At 29.9% G+C, this 21,178-nt stretch overlaps 1 protein-coding gene across 2 annotated transcripts in view; it reads right to left on the reverse strand.

Annotated features, from left to right (window-relative positions):
* Positions 1-4,611: 4,611 nt before the first annotated feature.
* MS3_00003633 (uncharacterized protein) overlaps positions 4,612-21,178 on the reverse strand; it is a 58,431-nt gene continuing 41,864 nt past the window's right edge. For both annotated transcript variants that reach the window (XM_051211476.1, XM_051211477.1), the window contains 2 exons: positions 20,811-20,975; positions 4,612-6,325 (listed from right to left, as the gene is read on the reverse strand). In XM_051211476.1, the coding sequence (XP_051071540.1) occupies positions 6,200-6,325; positions 20,811-20,975 (291 nt within the window). In that variant the 3' untranslated portion in view covers positions 4,612-6,199. The remainder of the gene's footprint in view (positions 6,326-20,810; positions 20,976-21,178) is intronic.

Raw genomic sequence — 21,178 nt, forward strand, 5'->3', positions numbered from 1 at the left:
TTCTTTTGGTCCATAACCTTCTGACATGTTGAAGTTAGTGCTTTCTAACTAACCTCCTGTAGGACTGAGATGTAATCACAATTGATTGATCACTGGGTGGTGATCAATCTCATGCTTGTCTAGTCCCTATTAGTGCAGATCGAATGCTATCGATCATGTTGCAATGTGGCCACCAGTCCTACAGGAGGTTAGTCACGGCTCGGATAGCTCAGTGGTAACGTCTCTGACTGTGAAGCTGGGTGACACGAGATCGAATCCGCCAGGGAGCACCAGTTCCCTCAAGATTACAGGTACACCTTGCTGACGAGTGCCAAGTAGCACGAAACCCGGGTCCAGGGTTTCCTGTTGACTACCTCCAACCACCATCTAATCTCAATACATAGTGCCCGCAGTGTCGAGTCACCTAGACTGGTGGCCACATTGCAACATGATCGATAGCATTCGATCTGCACTAATAGGGACTAGACAAGCATGAGATTGATCACCACCCAGTGACCAATCAATTGTATTCAGATTTTATCCAAATAGTCTGTAAATTTCGTGCTAAATACGTTCGGTTGTCCCCACCCATGTTCATGTTCACTACAATATGACATGCAAAATATGGTTCTTAATGGATAGGTTCTATACTATGCAGTGATGGTTCATTCCAACAAATAAGGCAATGGTTAGCATCAAGTTTATATCATAAAAGAAAAGTCAAATTAGTTCATTCAAATGATTTATCTGTTGACGCCTTAACATTACAGTTGCACTTTAGTGAGTTATATGTAGCTCTTCAACGTTATTGCCGGTCCCAAACTTGGACAAAAGAAGAGAGCTTGGCATGAAACCTGAAACCTCATTTCGTAGAAAACGACCTTGATAATAAAGCGCTAGCCAGAATAAACGAGCTAAACCACTTAGACTGTGCCCTCCGAGTTAGAGGATCTTCTTTCAAAAGAATTATGACGCCTCATCGTGAAAGTCGAAATTCTTCGGAAGTCACGAAACCCATGCTCCTTCTAACAACCAGAGAAACAATCAATAGAGGTACATGGAGTGTCTGGACAATTCAGGAGACTAAGAAAACCAGTCAAATGGCTACGGAAATGAGGAAATACAACTTGGCGGTGCTCGAACTAAGTGAAATCCATCAGGCCAAGGGTGGACAGAATAGATTAGATTCGGGAGAGATGCTGCTGTACTCTGGTCACGAGGGAGAAAATGTGCTGCACGCTCAGGTAGTTGCACTGATGCTGTCCAAAGAAGCACTTATAGGATGAGAATCTCATCAACCCAGGATCATCAAAGCATCCTTCAAAACAAAGAAGTGACTATCAGGACTCAGTATATAAATGGATATCGCGGTAGTATTTAAAACGAACGGTACTGTGTTCGAGTCTAAGAGTGAACATCCAGTTGACTAGTCCCAAAAAGAACGAAACGCGTTTCCTGAATTCCACTGCTAGCCACTATCCATCTTTGCTTATAAAGAGGGGGAGGAAGTCACACTAAATGTTATCCTGTTGACTACCTCCAACCACCATCTAAAATCTGAATACCATATAGTAAATCGTCAATTTGCAAAATATTAATGCATCATATCAAACTGAACTGTTTCTGTTGCAAATATCAATCCATTGTCTCCCATTCCATTGATCATGCGTTTTCTAACAAATTCCATTGTGTTCTCGCTCTTCTTTTCTTGATCTTCCCCTCATCTTCTGCTGCCAGACATTACGTTTCTGACTCGCGTAATATACTACTTACATCAATATAAGTAGCACACTCCACAATATGACTTCCTTGCTTTCATGCATTTCCCAACAGACATAAGTGAATAAGAACTTTAAAGTACTATAGTCACTGATCACCAAATTGATTGAAAGTTAATATTGTACAGCATAATAAGGTATAACAAAGTATCTATACGATCACTTTATACGCAAAATACATTTACATATGTATGTTTATATAAATTTATGAAAATTATCTAACGACATCAAGAGATACTATACAAAATTCTAATAAAAAATGTTAATACCTAATTCTTTTTGTTTATCCTGTCACTCATATGGTAGTAAATAATGCTAATGTTGGCAACTGAATATATGTAGTATTACAGATACTGATATAAGGTTTCTATATTTTAACATGTTCAAAGCGACTTTTATTAAGCATGATACTTTTGTTGAAATGAACGGCGTTGTATAAGCTAGAGATCAGGTTTACCGCGTGATACAGTCTGATTTCTTACTTGTTAGTAGAAATATATCCTACTAAATTTCAAGTGTTCCAACATTAATTTGGAGGTCATGTCAACTATCGGGCGTAATTCGTACGATTTACCGTACAAATCTGTTTAAGAATTATTTGAATAAATACTTGTGATGGATTCATAATACACGAAGTAAAGTTATTTGAACTATAATAACCAAAATATTTCTGTAGAGCCTTTAATTCAGTTGTTAAACCTTTAGATTCATTCATGATTGCTGTAAACAAATAAAGAGCTTGTTTATTATCTTACAATATGCTAATTTCGAGAGCTTAACAGACTCGAAGCAACTCATCAAAGCAAACTACTATGTCTAATTTTAATTAATATTCAGAATAACTAAACTACTCAGTAGAAAGCTATTTCAATAACCTTATTCATACTTGAGGCAGATGAGTAGACAGTGATTAGTTAAATTTACTGACTTCGCTATGAAAAATGTCAAAATGATTGCTATCTTTTTTATCAGAAAAAAACACCTGCACAGTTTTCGACTAAGATGAAATCAACTGAATAAATACTTCACCGTTAGCTTACCTCGCAATTAGTATTCGCTGATAAAATAATTACAAAATTATCAGTTTGACCAACTACCAACCAGTTATTTCTTCAAACATAACAAATGAAATAAGCTGAATGACTATTTAAAAATGTAAGTAAAGTGTAAGGTTTGTCTTATAAATTAATGGTAAAATCTATCTTATAAGCCAGACATCGACTTGATCACTATAATGAAAAATAACAAAATATCAGAAATATCGCTTGCCGAAAAATAACTGTCCATAGCTGACATATACACAAAAGATAAGACAGCAAACCAAAAATAACGTAAAGTGATGATTGAATGAGATACCTAATAGTGTTTTTTTCATTTCAACTAACATTTTTATACAGTAGTGTATTGTTCAAGGTGGTTATGAAATTATTAACTCTGATTAAATATAGAGACTTGTGTGACCCGAAATTTCTGTTTATCTCGTTCTTAGGAATCAAATTCCATGACTTTGTAAACCATATCTTTTCAATGTGATTTTACAAGTTTGATTTCTGGTAAAAACTTTTGCTGCAAAATGGAGCGAAAATGTTTAGCCCAAGATATTCATAAAGCTAAATAAATACAGTTGAATGGAAATGGAGAGTTAATTATTAAGCGTCAGCAAAATAAAAAATTTCCTAATACAATAAAATCTAAAGACTACGAAAGAATACAGATCTGAGTTAATTCATTTAGTAAGAAATAACACATAATAAGTTCATAGTACTCAGCTTGTAATTTTTCATTATTAGTATTAGATAATAATAAGATGTGATCAGGAAGAAGCCTTGATCGTCTCCAGCAATGCGTATTTGAAATGTAGTGGGGACTGATACTCCTAGTAGGATTTGAATCCAAATAATCCAGTGACACTATCAAAGATTTACAGTCGAGCTATTTATGATGCCAAAAAATCCTGTGAAAACGAGACGCTTGAATACTAGGTGATCAATGGAATGTCACCTACATCCTTATATATATATATAGTTTCACAAAATGTTAGACGATATTTGGTTACTAAGTATCTTATTCTTAGATATATTATTGACTAAATTCAATCGATATGGTTGCTATGTGATCACTACTCGAAGTGACTGGACATTGCATGCACTACTTTTTCGATCTATGTAGTTGGAGACAGTTAGCAGAAAACATAGAATTTAGGTCTAGTCTTAGCTGGTGCTCGTCAAAATAGTCTACCTGAAATCGTTAAAGAACGTATGATTTTCTTTAGATGGGTATCAAATAGCATGAGACCTGGGTCCCAGGTTTCTAGCTTACTTAACATTACATTAACATGATTATTTCTAAGAATTTTCATCGGTTTATTTCAAAACGTTACACGAATTTAGTAGTTTTTAGAGCATAGATTGATTTGATTATGCTAGGTTTGAACAAATAAATAAATAAATATATTTGGCGATGATTCTTTTTAAATTTTCATTAACAATTCTTCGGTCTCATTCTTTTATGTAATGATGTATTTATGCATGAATGTTTAATTTTACAGATGCACAATACTTATCCATAATGTACATCTAAATTAGCTTATTGTACAGTTTAAGTCAAATGTATTTATAACTAAATATCTAGTTCAAAATTGGAGTTAGAGCTAATTTGAAAAAAAGTCAGCATTGTGAAGTTAAATGATGAAATTTGTAATCAAGAATAATGTCATTGAAATATAAGATAAGCAAAGACAGCTAAAAGGGTTTTTAGAATCACAAAACTTTTGACCGAGAGTTTAAATGAATTTAAAGTAGTAACGGTTCCTTCAAGCACTATTAACATGAAATGATGTTTACTTTTTTTTTCAGTCGTATTTTGTCCTTATACATTAAGGAGTTGCTCCATTATTTCACATGAACTGTGTTTAAATATTTAATGTTATTTATGGTATGACTGATATATTATCGTCCTACATAACTAATACGTTTTTCAGTTATATACCTCGTTTCACACACTTAGTTTCCTTTGTTATCTTAAAGAAGACAAAAAGAAAGATTCAAGCTCTGTTTACTAAAAATCAAAGTAGGCCACACAACAGTTTCCGGTTCTGTTATAAAATTTAGATTTACCTGAATGGCTAACTTTTCATTGACATATTGCTCCAATTACTAAAGATTTCTAACAATCATTTAAAATGTTAGCAATCTAATTAAATAATGATTGGATAATATTTTAAAATTGACTGAATATAGATCTCACATAAAACTTTAAATCTCAGGCTGCTAATGGTCAACTATGATGAAATTAGTTAACTAATGGTAACACAAAATGGGTTACAAGTAATTTAAAGAGGATGAAGATTTGTAGATCAAGAGGGAAACGTGAAACATGTTGCATTTTCTCTTGAAATCAGAGAATAAAACAACTCCAAAGCTAAAGAATTATAGAGTCGTTACAATTCGAAACAACAATTGAGTCATCACAGTTTTCATTATTTTATAAAGGATTATTTTTGTAAAACCAATAACCAATATATGTGCCAAGTTCTATTCCATAGATTAATGTAAACAATTGTTTTATAGAGATATTATTTAATTTACTTTTAACCTTTTTACATAGTATTTTATGTTTTATTCTTTTCTAAACATTAAGGTTTACAAGAACTGAAAAACCCAGAACAGAAAATTGATTTAAATAATTTTAATGTGTATGTTGTTTTATTTTTTTTTACTCCTCATTATAATTGCAATTATTTTACTAAATAAATAATAGGCTGAAGACATACATACAGTAATAAGGCAGTGAATGTCTCCATACTCAACTGTTTACAATTAATTTCAATTAGATGATCATTTTAATCTGATGCAAATAAAGAAAAAGCAACCAGGCGCATAACTGAGGCTAAACCATACACATTTTCAGGTAAAGTGTATTTTAATTAAGGATATGAGGTGATATATATATATATATATATATATATATATATATATATATATATATCCATTTGTAATGTTAGAACTAATATTGCTGTGTTATCACGAATATTTTATGATTATTTGAAGTGACGAGCAATAATCTTGTTTTATTCATCGTCTGTCTTTCAGTTTTTAAAATTGTGTGGTTGCAAATTGTTGACAAATAATTGGCATTGTCATTAAATAATTGTTAGATAATATTAAAAAATAACACAATGAACACCACCAACAAAGAAACAATAATATGAAAAAAAATAATGAAACAAAATTCAAAAAGATAAACAAACAGTTAAATATGTGCTATTGTAGTAGAAAACCAAAGGAAAATTATATGAGCAAATAGGTAAAAACATGCCTATTCCTTATGTTTCTTATTCAGTTTGTATTTTAATAATAAGTTGTGATAAAAAAGAAAGGATAGAATTTAAATTTTCGATGAAAAAATAAATTCTTTAATTTGTTTATTTTTCTCTATTCAATTTAAAAATCAGCAAATTCTGTTTCGAATTTATTAATTTTACTTTTTTTCAATGGTTCTTCTCGATATCTTTCAAAATTTGTTGCATCACCAGGTCCTTTACAATTGGGTATCAGAGGAGCTGTTACCTATAATATTTTCGTAAAAAAGCAAAACCGAAACAAAATAATTGAAATTCAAATCATTGTACATTGAATGTCATGTAAAAAGATAATCTTATCATTACTGTAATTTCAATTCTACACAATTTACGGTAATAGTTGAGAGTCGACTATTTAGTCGAGCATGATCAGATTCATTATCCCGAATTTTACAGTTAACTATTTTTAATGACCATAGTTACCGTTATAAACAAAAATTGATGTGAAGGCGTTTCTTGCAGGCAGAAACAGGATAAATCAACATTGATTACTTACTTCAATTCCAAATGTCTCAATCGACGTGCTTACAGTTTTCAATATCCAAATAATGGATGATTCTCTTTACAATGTATTATAAATACTATCGCATTTAAGTTGAATATAAAGTACGGGTTTACCTTCAAAAACTTAATTTTCAAACTCACTGAAGTTTAAATTACAAATAATTCATAAGTTCATCAGGCTAGATGACAAAATACACCATATGTTATGATTCTGATAGTGAAGTCATCGGAAATGACTTTCAGTTAGATGGGATCATAGTTATTGGATTAAATGGGATTCATCACATTCACAGTTATGAGAAAATCCAGTTGTTATAATTGACGATTACATGATATTATTTTTAAATGGTAAATAACAATTTATGTAACACACTAACAAGTTACATGCAACTGTTTACATCAATAGAAAAAATTTTATTGTAAAAGACCTTCTGTTAATTACTAGCTCTTCAAACTATGGAACAAACAAACGGAATATAAGTTCTAAGATGTAGATCGTGCTAGATTCTTAAGTAGCACAAGTTTAAAAATACCAACCGTCAGATTTCAACAATATGTCACATTGGTTTGCATAATCTCTGGAAGAAACGAAAGTCCTATTTTCAATTTTGAGTGAAAACGGTTAAATGCCCGCTGTCTAAGAATTTCAAACGAAAAAGAGAGATTTCAGTTAATCTGTGTTGATCACCAATTCTGAAGCTAATATAATTTTGTCATAGATGATTCTGTTTTATTAATTTCTAATCCAATAAACTGTTAACCATGATTCTATTGAAATAACAAATTTCAACACATACACAAGGGAAAAAGCAAGATTCGAAAATACGGCACGGAGAATACCAACCAGTCACATCTTATACGGAAGCTCTGGAACAGGTGGAAACTTTCACGTTCCTGGACAGCATCATCGATGAACGGGAAGAAGTTGGTGCAGATGTAAAGGCAGGAATTAGCAAAGTATGTACAGCATTTCTACAACTGGAAAACATATGGAACTCAAAACAACTGTCAACCAACATCGGTCAGTCTGAATCTTCAACATGAACGTCAAGATAGTTCTAGTGTGCGGAGCTGAAATGTCGAGATCTGCTAAAACCATAATCGAAAGGGATGAGTATTTATAAACAATTGTCTACGCAAGATACCCAATGTCCGTTGATCGGATACCATCAGCAGCAGCCTACTGTGGGAGAGAATAAACCAGCTTCCATCTGAATAGTAAATAAGGAAGATAAGTTGGAGTTTTATAGGACATAGATTGTGGGAATCAATAACTTGAACCATGAGGCATGCGCTACCTTGGAAATCTGAATGCAGGATGGATAGAGGAAAATTGAAGAACAGCTTACGTCGAGAATCGGAAGGAGATATGTAAAGGATAAATATCGGCTGTAAACAAATGTAAAGAAGAGTCCTGGTCGTGAGCCTATGCTAATTCACGAGGGGTATTGGGTGTAAATTCTTAATTTGTTTTATCAGTTGCCGAACGTATTATGATGAATCATATTGTCCCGACAATTTACGATGTACTATTTAACTAGAATATCAGCTGTGGATAGCCTCTCTTTTTAAATAGTTTCGCACTAAAAGACTACATTCTTGTTCAAAAAATGAACATTATAACTTGTTCAAGTAATTAGAAGGATATACAATACTTTATTGACGCAATTTATATTCATTCTTGTGCAGTGAATATAAAAATTTTAACCCGGACTGAAAGAAAATAACATATATAATTATAAAAATTGATATATTCATGACATTAATTTAAGTTTGGTTTTTTATTTGAAATGTCACGAGAAACTGCTTTCCACATATAGAAATTTTCAACGTTTTTAAAGCTAAGTAAGTAATGAACCAAAGGATAAACCCGTATATGAAAAGTTTTACGTTTCTCAAACAACTTCGTACCGAGCTGAATTAACTCTTTAGCAAAACGAAAATCTACCAATTTACCATTTTAAAGCTATCAGAGAGAAATACGATTATCTTGTGTCGCAAATAAAGAACTGTTTTGAGGTACAGTTTATATATAAATTTTGTTGAAAGAACTGGGAAATAAGTATAATTAGTTAGTATTTAGTAATGAAACTATTCAGTTGGGTGACGAAAATAACATTAAACATCTAAATCGATATAGTTGCAAAGAGTATACTAACTTGTTGTCCGAATGCTGTTTTCTTGTCAAGTGGTAACCAAGAGTAAGTTGTGAATATTTTAAATGATTTATTTTCAAGATTATTCTCCGCATATCAGTTGCAGAGACTTATGGAAAGGACAGACTTGTGTGTCAAATGAGATTGATGTTTTCAATAAATCATGAATAATTTGATTGTAAATTTACTGCTTATGTCAATGCATTAAGAAAGAGAGTGAAATCTGAATGATCAATTTTTTTCAGAGAAAATTTCGAACAACTAGGCTAGTAGACACAATACGCTTAGAATATCATTTACCATAAACAGTACCAATGCATGTACCGACCTAGGGAATTCTGTCGTTGAACGTACGATAGTTTAAACTTTCCTCCGTCTAAAATATAAGTGTATGAGATTAAGATATTTTCTTCAGTAATTTGAATAGTTTGTTGTTCAAGTTAAAATCAGTTACGATTTCTTCTTAATACATTTCTTATCTACATTTTAGAGTATTTTGATCGATTTATCTGACTTTATTTTCATGTAAAATGGTTTGACAAGCAAAGCATTGCGATCAATTTTATGTACGATAGATATTAAAGCAACATGTCACATTTTTCAAACAAACTTTGTTTCGGTTTGTTACATTAGCAAAGATTTATTTTCTAAATAGTTCATAAAACTTACGTTATTACATTGATCTTTATTTGACTAAGTTATTTAGTGCTATTCACAGAAGTTAAATTGATTGTTATTTATTAGTCATCTAGAAGTTATATTTTCCCATTTCATTCATGGAGTATTTGGATTTAAAACAATATGAAGAATTGAGATCGAAGAATTTTAGCTAACGCACAACATAAATACCCGTTTCTCATATTAATTTATTCATCACTGGAAATAGATATTGTTATCACCAAAACCTTAATTATATTCAGTGATGCTTATTTGGAAATGTATGGTTCAATTCTACCACTTATTAATGTTAGAAATACATAACTAATGCAAAGTAGAAGACAGTTCTCATTTGTAGTTGTTACATTTCCGCAACTTATATTTTTATCACTATACATTACTTTATATATATAAATATCATAGCTGATTTTGCCTACAGTAAACCGCCTTTTAGTTTACTTTTTGGCTATATGCTTTTGAGTTAAATTTCATGGTAAGGAAAAGGAAACTTCCGAAAATATTGAGCCACAACGTATAACATTTAACATACCCAAAATAACCATTCGTGAACTAGTTGTAAAAGAAATATACACAAAATTTACTTTTTGACATAATCGTTACTTTTGTCTGCGATAAGTTAACACACTCATGACAATGACTTTATAAACTATCTGCATCTTCTAGAAATGAAACTCAACAAGCAACTAGTTCAGATTGTTATACGTATTTACAAAAGAGTGACGTCCAACAAATACGTTTAATAAAACAATTGCATGAAATGACGATAAAATTGTGTATGGCGAAGAAATATCTAAATAAAAATGGTTCCTTTTAACGCAGATCTACAAGATTTATGTGTATTTGTTGAATCATGATAACCAGAATTGGACATTTTCAATTAGTGCAGTCTGCTTCGTCTAGGAGATACGGTCGTGCGCATTCACAATAATATTTCAGTCATTTACTTCGGCTTATAGAAAGTACTGTGTGAGCAGATATTTAGTGTTGATGGAACGGAAATTCTAATTTTTATATATATTAACAAGTTAGTTAATATTTCTAGATAATGTTCAGATGAAGTCATTTACATAACATTCAACCAGATAAAATTAATCTTTTAATGCATACATCTGAAATCTTATTTGCTTTATCTAAAAAAGATATGTAGAACACATCTGTTAGCTGTCCAAACAAAAAATGGTATGCATATATATATATATATATATTCATAATAAGACACATCCGGTCAGTGTTTACACAGATTTAGTAAGCAAGTGCATAAATATAAACATTTTAAAATAATACTGATGGTTATCGCTCCCAAGAATAAGTAGATATTAACATATAAGATTCACGAAAATATAATTGTTCTTCAACATTTGTGGAGAAAGAAACAACAAATATAGTCGAAAGTTTTTGCGTTGTCCATATAAATTTAAAGAGATTATATCGTTCCATTTTATTTATAACTTAGTTCTTTTAATATAAAACAATTATACGGGCGTAAATATTTTTATTTTCTATAATAATAATGGGTGCTTCTTGATTAGTAGCAGAGAAATTTTGAAACGGACTTTTCAAAATCCATCTTTAGCTTACATGTTCATCATAATTAATTGCTTGAGAGGAGCCGTGACCAGGGGACTTCAATTGAGTCAGGTGTGAGGCAGTTATCCACCGAATACAGCAGAAGATGATCGTGCAATATCATAGTAAGACATTGTCGCCACTGAATGACTGCTCAGTGGTCTTGAGGTTGAGCGTTTGCGCGCGAGACTGAAGGTCCTAGATTCGAGTCCCGGGTGTGAGATCGTGGATGCGCACCGCCGAAAGTCCCACCCAAGGACGGACTGGCCGTCCAGTGCTTCAAGCCTTCAATGGTTGTTTAACTTAAATTTAATTTTTTACCCATTGGAATGTTATACTTATAGACTATTTACTCAATACTTTGCTGGTTTCTAAGTATCAAATTGAACTTAGTGATACGGATATGGATATTTATATTAATGGACAATTATGTATCTTGCTTTAATATATTTATTTATTTTTAAGCAATTCTGAGTTGGAAATATATATATATATATATATATATATATATATATTGGGTAATTAAAAGTATAAATATTGAAAAACAACTATGATAAGGTTTGTTTTTTTATTATATAGTCATTTGATTTACACTACTTAGTAATTGAGGGGTGACAATATACGAAAATTTTCCTTATGATCTTATGTCAATATAGAAGATATATTTACCTTCTAATTCTTTGAGTAAAACGTTTATCTTAACACACTGTACTTAGTCACAGTAAAGATAAGTACATAAGGCAGGATTTATTTATAAGATGGATTGATTTTTGTAACAAGGCAACATCGAGTCCCGAAAATTAATTTAAAAACAATAACTGAAGTGTACTAGATGTAAATAAACAATTTCCCACTGGTTGGAAATCTTAACATTTACTTCCAGTAAATGAAGCAGAGTAGAATGGATTACAAGTTTCTTACAGTTATTAAGTCATAATACACGATTACCCATAGATATTTGTTTGGATAGTGAACATAGAAGTAATATGGCTTCAAAATATTTGGAGAAAAAAATTATTTAAGATTACTGTCACTCGGAAGTTTAATTAGAGTTTTCTTTCACAAATATTGTTAAACAGCAATTAGTTCTTTGAATTACTTGTATATGAATTGTTCAATGTGTAGACAGGATGTTGTAAAATACACAAAAGATTAGGTTGTTTTTTATCAAAGTGATTCTTTACGATAAGATTAATTAAACAGAAAAGAAAATATTCACTGATTATGAAATTTACAACTGTAATTTCTGATTGTATTTAATCGTTTTATTGGAGTGTTAAAAAAGTTAATTATTATCTTCGTATGAAATATGCGTCTAATACATAACGTGGATACAAATTGATTTCAGTGAAACTATACTTGCGAGAAAACTTCAACTTGCACAAAATACTAACATCATTGAATATATGAAAGTTATTACCGATAAAAATGAATAATATAAGAAAATTGGAATGTGCAAAATCATGATATCAACTATTAAAGTAAAGTAACTGTTTTTAATTTGCTTATCTTTGAAAGCCAACTGCCACTATTCCATTGTTAATTATGAAATGCAAATACAGGTTATATATATATTGGAAAGCTATATAGTTTGATGATTTTAAGGATGTAAAGTTATAATATTACTCTAAAGACAATATTAACCATGATTTCATTTACTTGGTTCACATCAACCAAACTTATATTAGCTGTAATGTCATTTACAGAAATTATACCAAAGTATGTCATTGGGTAGATTTAAAACTAGAATAACTCAAAGATCTTATTGTAGATATGTTAACGACATCAATAGTTGTTTCTATTTTAAGTACGTATTGTACTGATATTACTAGTCTCTCTCTAATTATATATATACGTGTATTTACATATAAATACATATTCCTACAGAGTATTGGACAATTTATTTCACTAACTTTACCATTGAGATCTATGTAATTCAGAACTGCTTTGTTTTATAAACAGCTTATATAAGAATAGCAAAAACTCACACACACTTGAATCTAAAATAAAAGTTTTGATTTATCGCATATTGTTTAGCTGATTCTTTCTAGAAAAAAATTAAAATGCGACAGATTATCATATTCCACTCGATTCAAAATACACTCATTATCATACAAATGTGTTTTTGATGAATTAAGTTGACTAAATGATTGAATAAGTCCAGAACAAAGTTTTCAATGTTAGGAAAAGAAATTGCATTAAAAAAACTAGAATAACATATATATATATGCAAAATATTACCAAAAGGAGTTATTAAATTATATAAGGTTACATGTGCAAGGAGATAGTGATCTACGTAAACGTTCATCGTTTTAAGTTATTTGTTTTACTTAGTATTCATGATAACGTTATAGGTTAAAATCAACTAAATAATACATTTAACTCAATTAGGCCAAATTATTAAAAGAACTAGCTTACTCTTTATAAACCTGGCGAATCGAAAGCTTTAGTGATGACTATATATCACATAATGAGTTGGTTTCTTATAAGGAACTGAGATATTTCATTAATAAGATTTACGCTTGGTTATACTAAATAGAGTTTATTCTTACATGAAGAATAATATTAACTGACTACTGAGCATATTTAGCTCTACGGTAATAAATAAGAGACGTTTATTATTCGCTGCAAAAACCAAATATACAGATTGTAAGTCAATGAGTCACATGAAAACCAAGCTACATCAGCTAGTGAAATTGAAAAAGTCAACTAATAGACTGCTAACCAAACAGTTCTTACAGCAGCAAAGCCATAAATAAGACATATTTATGAGTTTCTAATGACATCATCAAAAAAGGTTGAGTTAATTACTGAAACCAAAAAAGTTTAAGGATAATTTAAAAATGACCCGTTCAATGACATTATTTTAATGCATCACTATACTTATTCGTGGTGCCAAAAGCATATAAAAACTATAAAAATGATTTTATAAGAATGTACTATTATGCTTCGATAAACCGCCAGTTAGGAAACTCACACCTATTGTTTATAACATTTTACCGCATTTTGCTTTTCGATATGTGAATTTATTCATTTACCTCAACTGTTTTCACGCTATATATATTGTTTAAGTAGATATGTGATGTGTACGGTTTCATTGGGATTTATTCCTGCTCTCTTACAATCACATTTGAAGATTTTATTTATGAGTAGTTAAAAAACCGAATTGAATCGCAAAATTTAGAAAACTGTATAAATTTTTTAGGATGGATCCAATGGAACTAAGCATTATTTCTTAACCATAGGCGTAAAAGTAAACATTTTTCAGGTGTAGTCAGTACACAAACTATAACAAATGAATGAGTTGTAGTTTATTGTCAAGATGGTTCACTTAATTACGAGTAATAAGATATTCATTTTATTGTAAAAATCTGTCTTCATATATATTCGAAAAATAACTGAAATTCATTTATTGAATTCATTTATTGTTGCAATCTGTAGATTTCAGTTCTAAAGAAAGTGTTTCATTGTTTGCCCTATTCAATCAATTTTAAACAAATGAATTTGTAGAAAATCGAACTTATTTATTATGTTGTCGAGTTGATTGAAAAGGTAATTTACTAAAATAAAATGGGCTTGACTATATATATCTACTTAACCATCTATATACATTTTTATATATAAATGGAAAGACTGGAAGATGAAAAAAGCCCAAAAAAATTAAAATTTTTGTTTAAACGTAATTCAGTGAACAAAGCTAGTAATAAGGAAGGGTAATCTGTAGTCATAGACACGTTTATGCATCAGTAAGATCTATTTGAAACATTAATATCATCCTCATTGTATAAGCACACGCGGAAACCGTTTCCTGTTACCAATGGTTACTAGTTCGTTAAATTTAAAAACAACGAAGTAATAAACTGATACAAATAGACATGGGATCTAAAATGTGAAATACACAACAAATATCGCATATTATAGAAACCAACAAATTATTCATGAATTAAGAAGAACGATTAAATTATTCATTAACTAATTAGACTGAAAGATTATAGATTGAGGTTTCTTGTTTGTAATGTCATCACTTCTCCTTCGTAACTTAGATTTATGTTATATATGAATTAATTAACTTTTATTTGAATTACTCAAAATAAAAAAAACCAATGCTGAATAATATTTAGGTTTTTAACTGCTCACGTTTTTAGCCAGACCTCTGCCTAGAGAACTGACGGTAAAATTTTTATAACGCGCTTATTTCATTTACAGTACAGCATTCTTTACTGACTCCCTCCACATATATATTGCTGATTAACGTTCCAAAATTTTTATTTGTAGTTGTAAATGATTCAGAGATTTTGACTGTGTTTCATTTTACGGTAACAATGTAAACATAAAACCTAATCTAAGTAGGTACTTAAATATGTTTAGTAACAGTGTGATTGGAAATAAGCATATATATATATCAACTCCACGTCGTCCGAAAATAAATTAAGCGTCATTAAGAATATGTATTTTATATAATTACCGTTTGACGATAAACACGAGTATTAAAAATGAATGTGATGTAAAATAAAGAACGTAAAGACTAATATGTTTTCAAGTTATTTACTGCTAAGAAATTATGTTTTCAGGTTTCTACTGTTTAACTCGTCAGAAAAAATTCGTGCTGTGATTAGGTATGACGGACAGAATACATCTTAGAAAACTGGAGACGAGAGAACTAATTTATGTAACAGAAAGTAATTGATAAATAAATTTTACAGGGTAAACAAGTATACTGATAAGTAAAAAGTGTAATTGTCTAACGCATGTCTTGACCACAAAGAAAGACATTGTTGTTCATAATTATCCATCAGTTCAAATCACAAGACATGATTCCGAAATGGGATGGAAAAAGTGACAAATTAATAATGACTTTCGTTTGTAAAAGGGGTAATTTATTATGTAGGTCTTACGTGGGAACAAGATGAAACAATCGACAACTAGGCTGAATAATATTATTTGAGTAGTTTACCCAAATACGAATCAATTTCCATTATTTAAACATTGCTTTAAGATAACTATAGAATACGATAACGATATTATTAAATTGGATTTCTTTTATTGTAATCGGGTAAAAATATTTTTCAGAGTCTGTGAACATAAAACAACGTTCTGTAAGATTATTTTGAAATAGAATTGCACCGAGTTTTCATCAAGTGTATTACTAGACGGTCTATGTTTTATGACGTTATTTGACCGGCAAGAAACTAATTAGTCTACTTTAGAATGCTTCTAATGAATCATTTATTCAAACGTGCTTGATTAACAAATTTTGTTATTAAATACTCTAGTCTTTCGTATCAACATCGTTGATTGTTAGACCTTTCGCTTGCAATAACGATGTACTAGTTCACTAAGTTAACCGTTTAAGTGAAATCTAATTTTTTTTGTTATGCTTCTGAATAAGACTAAAGAACTAATTTTAAGAGTAATGAAATTTCATCATAAAATGCGAGGACATTGAAATGCTGATTCCTGGACATTTGCAACGTTTCGGTGAATAAATAATGAAAACAATGTATCCCAAAAAAGTCCCAGTCTAATATAAGATGAGTGAACTAAGAACTATTTTTTGCTTGAGTTTTTTCATCTTCATAATTTGTAGCAGATCATATAACTGTTTGAAACTAACTTAAAGATTCAGTGATAAAAAAACTTAACGGCGTTTCCTACGATTAATGGAAATACTATTGCAATTGCTACTGATAAACTCAATAACTTCAGGAAGTGAGTTTTACAACGTACTCTAATTTAAAAAAGTATTTTATAAACACTAGGTCTCCATAGAACTGATTTATGAACGTTCAATTTGGAAACGATATAATTGGAGTATGTAGTTTCTTGCAGTGACATATATAAAGTTACTTCCAGATATATGAGACATTTACGGAAGTTAAAGTCATTCAACTGAAGCTTTATTTAAGTGAATGAATCCTAAAGATTTGATTAAACACTTCAGTTAGTAAGTTGATAAAATTATTATAATTCTTAAAATCCCACACTTACTTGTTTTAAATTGTTAAGGGATCTGTTTCAATATTTATCGTTTTAACATTTAAAAAACAGATTAACTATTAATGTGGATAATTTATTTTATCGTAAAGTTTAATTGCTGAATGAAGAAAAAGAGATTTTACCAAAAAATAAGAATATGGAGGATGAATAAATTAATATTTAAGTAAATTTATCATGCAAAAATGTTTATTTGTAAAACTAAAGTACTCTAGAAGAGCTAATTACTTATATTTACCAAGATTGATTGGAATATTACTCTTTAAGTTATTGTCCACAAATATTTAAATCATTGAAATACAATGTGTAGATATGAAAAATAACAAACTAACCATTCATATTATCTTCATTTTAAAGTTGATTTATTTCAAAGGAGATAAGGTCAAAAATAGTAGATGTATGAATGGTTGAAAATGAAATGAAAATACCATGTGACTTCAAATAGTTTCAGATTACTTAAAAAATATGATTTACAATTCGTACTGATTAATAAGTTTGTACCTGTTTATAAAATAGCCGAAATTATATTCACTTTAAGAATAAATAAGAAATTAAAAAGTACTGTACTAAGCAATATATCATACAGAGATGAAAATGCTCTAGTGTTTAACTAAAAATTGCACAACATTTTGGACGTACGTCATGTAACTGTCATCGTCACACGATTAAAAATGTAATAATGGCCCTTCTATTTATTTTCTATTTACTATTTATTTTCTTTTGTTTAAACAAAGCGCACATATGTCGTTCACGTTTTAATGTTGTAATTATTCAAATGATTTCTTAAAGTATTGTAAATGAATAAAGAAACATGATCTTTAAAATTCTACGTTTATTGACAACTAAGTTAATATGATCAACTGTCTACCGATGTTTTACTTCATCATCTTATTATTTTACGTAAAAATGTTAATTTATGTATCTATGTAAATAAACCATTTATAAAGATCACCGTTAAGTATTCTCCTCATTTAATTTTTTTCGAAGTTTTGGAGGCTGTTTCCAAACGTGTGTACGATCACGTGTCATTGATAATATTGCTGATGGGTATATATTTCATTTAGGTAGTGGATACTCACTCTTTGATAGGTAGAGACTCTGCATGAATACATGTCTCACAGATGCATGGCCGGAAGGATCTTAATGGGAATACTGCGCAGCAGTAATATTAACCACAGAAACAATTTGATAATGATAAGTTCAGTCATAACATTTGATCGAATTAAGTATGTAATGATTCAGGAGTTGTGAAGATTATTATCGCAACTGGTCTCAAAGGCAACTAAATATTAAAATGTTAAGCAGAACAACCCTGTGAGTAACATTCCATAACCGTCCATTTGATATTGACAGAATAACATGTTGAATATATATCGTGAATGATATTCTGATAATTAAAACGTTATCCCACATGAGTATTGAATAAACTATATGGTTAATAACAATTTATAATTTATCAAGCTTTTATTTTAGATACCACTACAAAAAATTTGTAAATAGCACTTATTACTGACCATCTTTAAGTTTTGTTCAATGAATGACAATCATATTTACGGATTTATTTATTTGCACAGTTCACTGAGTGTTTTAAATAATCCGTAGAAAGAAAAGTTTTACTAATAATTTTAAAAACACAGACATAAAGATCTTCGTCAACGATGAAGCTGTACTCAAGTTAAAAACATACATTACAAAATGAATTGAACGAGTCCATAAAATAGTCAGTAAAATAGACTAATGTATTTTAACTTGTTCACCGAAATATGTGGATAGTAATTTTACAGATTTAAGATGGCTCAAATAAGAATTCAATGTAATTAATGAGGTGATTAACTTTTTGTCGATGAAAATAGCTTTTTTCTGATAATTCATGAATACTCTAAGAAATCACTATCACTATGGTTATTTACAGTTAGATTGATAAAAGACGTTTTTGCCATCGAGATATGAAGAAAATCAATGGTTTGTCACAACATTTCAATTCACAGACCAGCATCACCGAGAGAAAGTATTGTTAAGATCTTAGTTTTCAATCTGAATCTTTTGATATATTTTGATAATTAATTTTATACTTGTTTTAGTTATAAAAACAAAGAAGGTATTGATTACTGAAAAGGGTGTTTGAAGTTTACGTCGATTTGATCTTTTATATATGTGTCTTAAATCTTGACAAGGATACCAAGTTGTGATCCGATTTTGGTGATCATATCAACCAAATGTTTCCGTATAATTCTACATTAAATTTTGATAGTAGGTGGTTTTCAGTAGTAAAGGGACTGCTATACTTGATCTTAGGTATATTTGGTACAGTTTGTTATAATTTATAGACAGATTATGGTCTAGAGTGTGATAACAGATAGAACTACTGGAGAATATAATACTATTATATAGAACGTAGACTAAGACAAACAGTTTAAATATGAAGTACCACAAATACACTATAAATAGTAAAATTCTTTTTAAAAGTTGCTTGTTTATTTATCGGAGAAAGCATTGTTTCCAAGGCAAATTTTCATCAGTGCACATCCCTAACACTTGTTGAAATGGTTTCTGTAGGTTAAAGGTCTTTTATGAGTGTGTTTACAAAACTTATGTTGTATGAGTGATTGAAATGCTGAGGTAAATTACTAACTAATACCTTCACCAGTGGATGCCAGTTCAAGATGTTCAAGATGTCAGAACGTGTTTGTGAAGGTGATAGCTTTGAAATTTCTTGTATAATATTGTATAATATTCATAATTCAACAACCGTCATAACTATTGTATATTGTGCTCACGAGATTGTACAGCTTATGCTTCTAAAACAGCTATTGTCGTTCATTAATTATTTGTTAACATTGATCGTCGCCAGGTTAACACGCAAAAATAATTTCTGGTTCCGATAATGTTTCCTAATAGTAGTTAGAAATTCATTACTTAATTATTAGAGAAATAATTGACAACAAATGAATGGTTGCTATATCAATTTTGTAATGTTTTGTATCGTAATTTAGTTAGTCGTTAGCAACGTAAAAATGGTACAGTGGTGCATTGTCCGAAGTTGTTGCGTTTTTATAAATCCATCGATTTGAAATTATCAGGATGATGGACCAAATGGTTGTATTATCGATAATATTAGAAATGATTAGGAATAAATTAGGAAGAAATAAAAAGTATCAAATGGTTTTCAAACTCGGGATATAGGAAAAAATAAAAACTGAATACATCTACCTGGTTGGTGCTGCTTCTGAACTATCTTACATAACTTCTCAATCTAACAATTACGGTTTTTTATTAAATATTTATTACAAAGCTAATTATTATTTGTATTGAATTTTATCATTTTCAGATGAAGAAAATGTGATTATGATTGTTATAGTTAAAAGTAACTCAAACTTTGTTATTATAAGTTAGTGAATGTAATTAAGACTTAACAAGGTTAGCGTCAAATAAAAATAATTTTACCCGATTTATCATGGTTTTTTGTTTTCAAATATTTTTGTGAATACCAAAATTAGATGATACTTAAATTCGAACAAGTAAATATTAATCTGTTAGTAGAACAGCTACAAACGCGAACAAAAGCGTAAATAAACACTAGTTTTTGAGTAACTTATAATACTTCTGTCATAGCTCATTCAATGTTGGAACATTTAGAATAGTGCTCATATAAAAACTAAAGTTATAGTAGTTAGTTCTACCATAAACAACAAGTAGACATGAAGTCATTTTTTCTTTTCATTTTTCAAAAGTAGTTGCAAGTAACATAATTTACAACAAAACAGCAATCATAACAACAAACCATAAAATGTTTACCTCTTTTTTGAAAATCATTAACCAGTCCAAATGTGAAAACCATTTATGAGATTTAATATCTTGAACACCATTTCTCAAATTACCAAATCGTCGTGTTAAATCAGATTGAATCAAATTACGCAAAAGATCTTTCAAATCTGAACTGAAGTGGGAAGGAAATTTATACTGAAAGTAAAATAAGAATGAATAATAAGTACGTTTTAATGATAAGAATGATTGATATGTGCTTTTAATTCTTAATGTGAATGTTGATAACCATCGTAAATTTTTAAAGGTCAATCAATATATTCTAAAATTCTTTTGAATTTATTTACAATTACAATAAGGATTAATAGAGTATTCAAAGCAACGACTAGGAGAGTGACCAA

This window comes from Schistosoma haematobium, chromosome ZW (genome assembly GCF_000699445.3).
Source record: "Schistosoma haematobium chromosome ZW, whole genome shotgun sequence".
Classification (NCBI taxonomy): domain Eukaryota; kingdom Metazoa; phylum Platyhelminthes; class Trematoda; order Strigeidida; family Schistosomatidae; genus Schistosoma; species Schistosoma haematobium.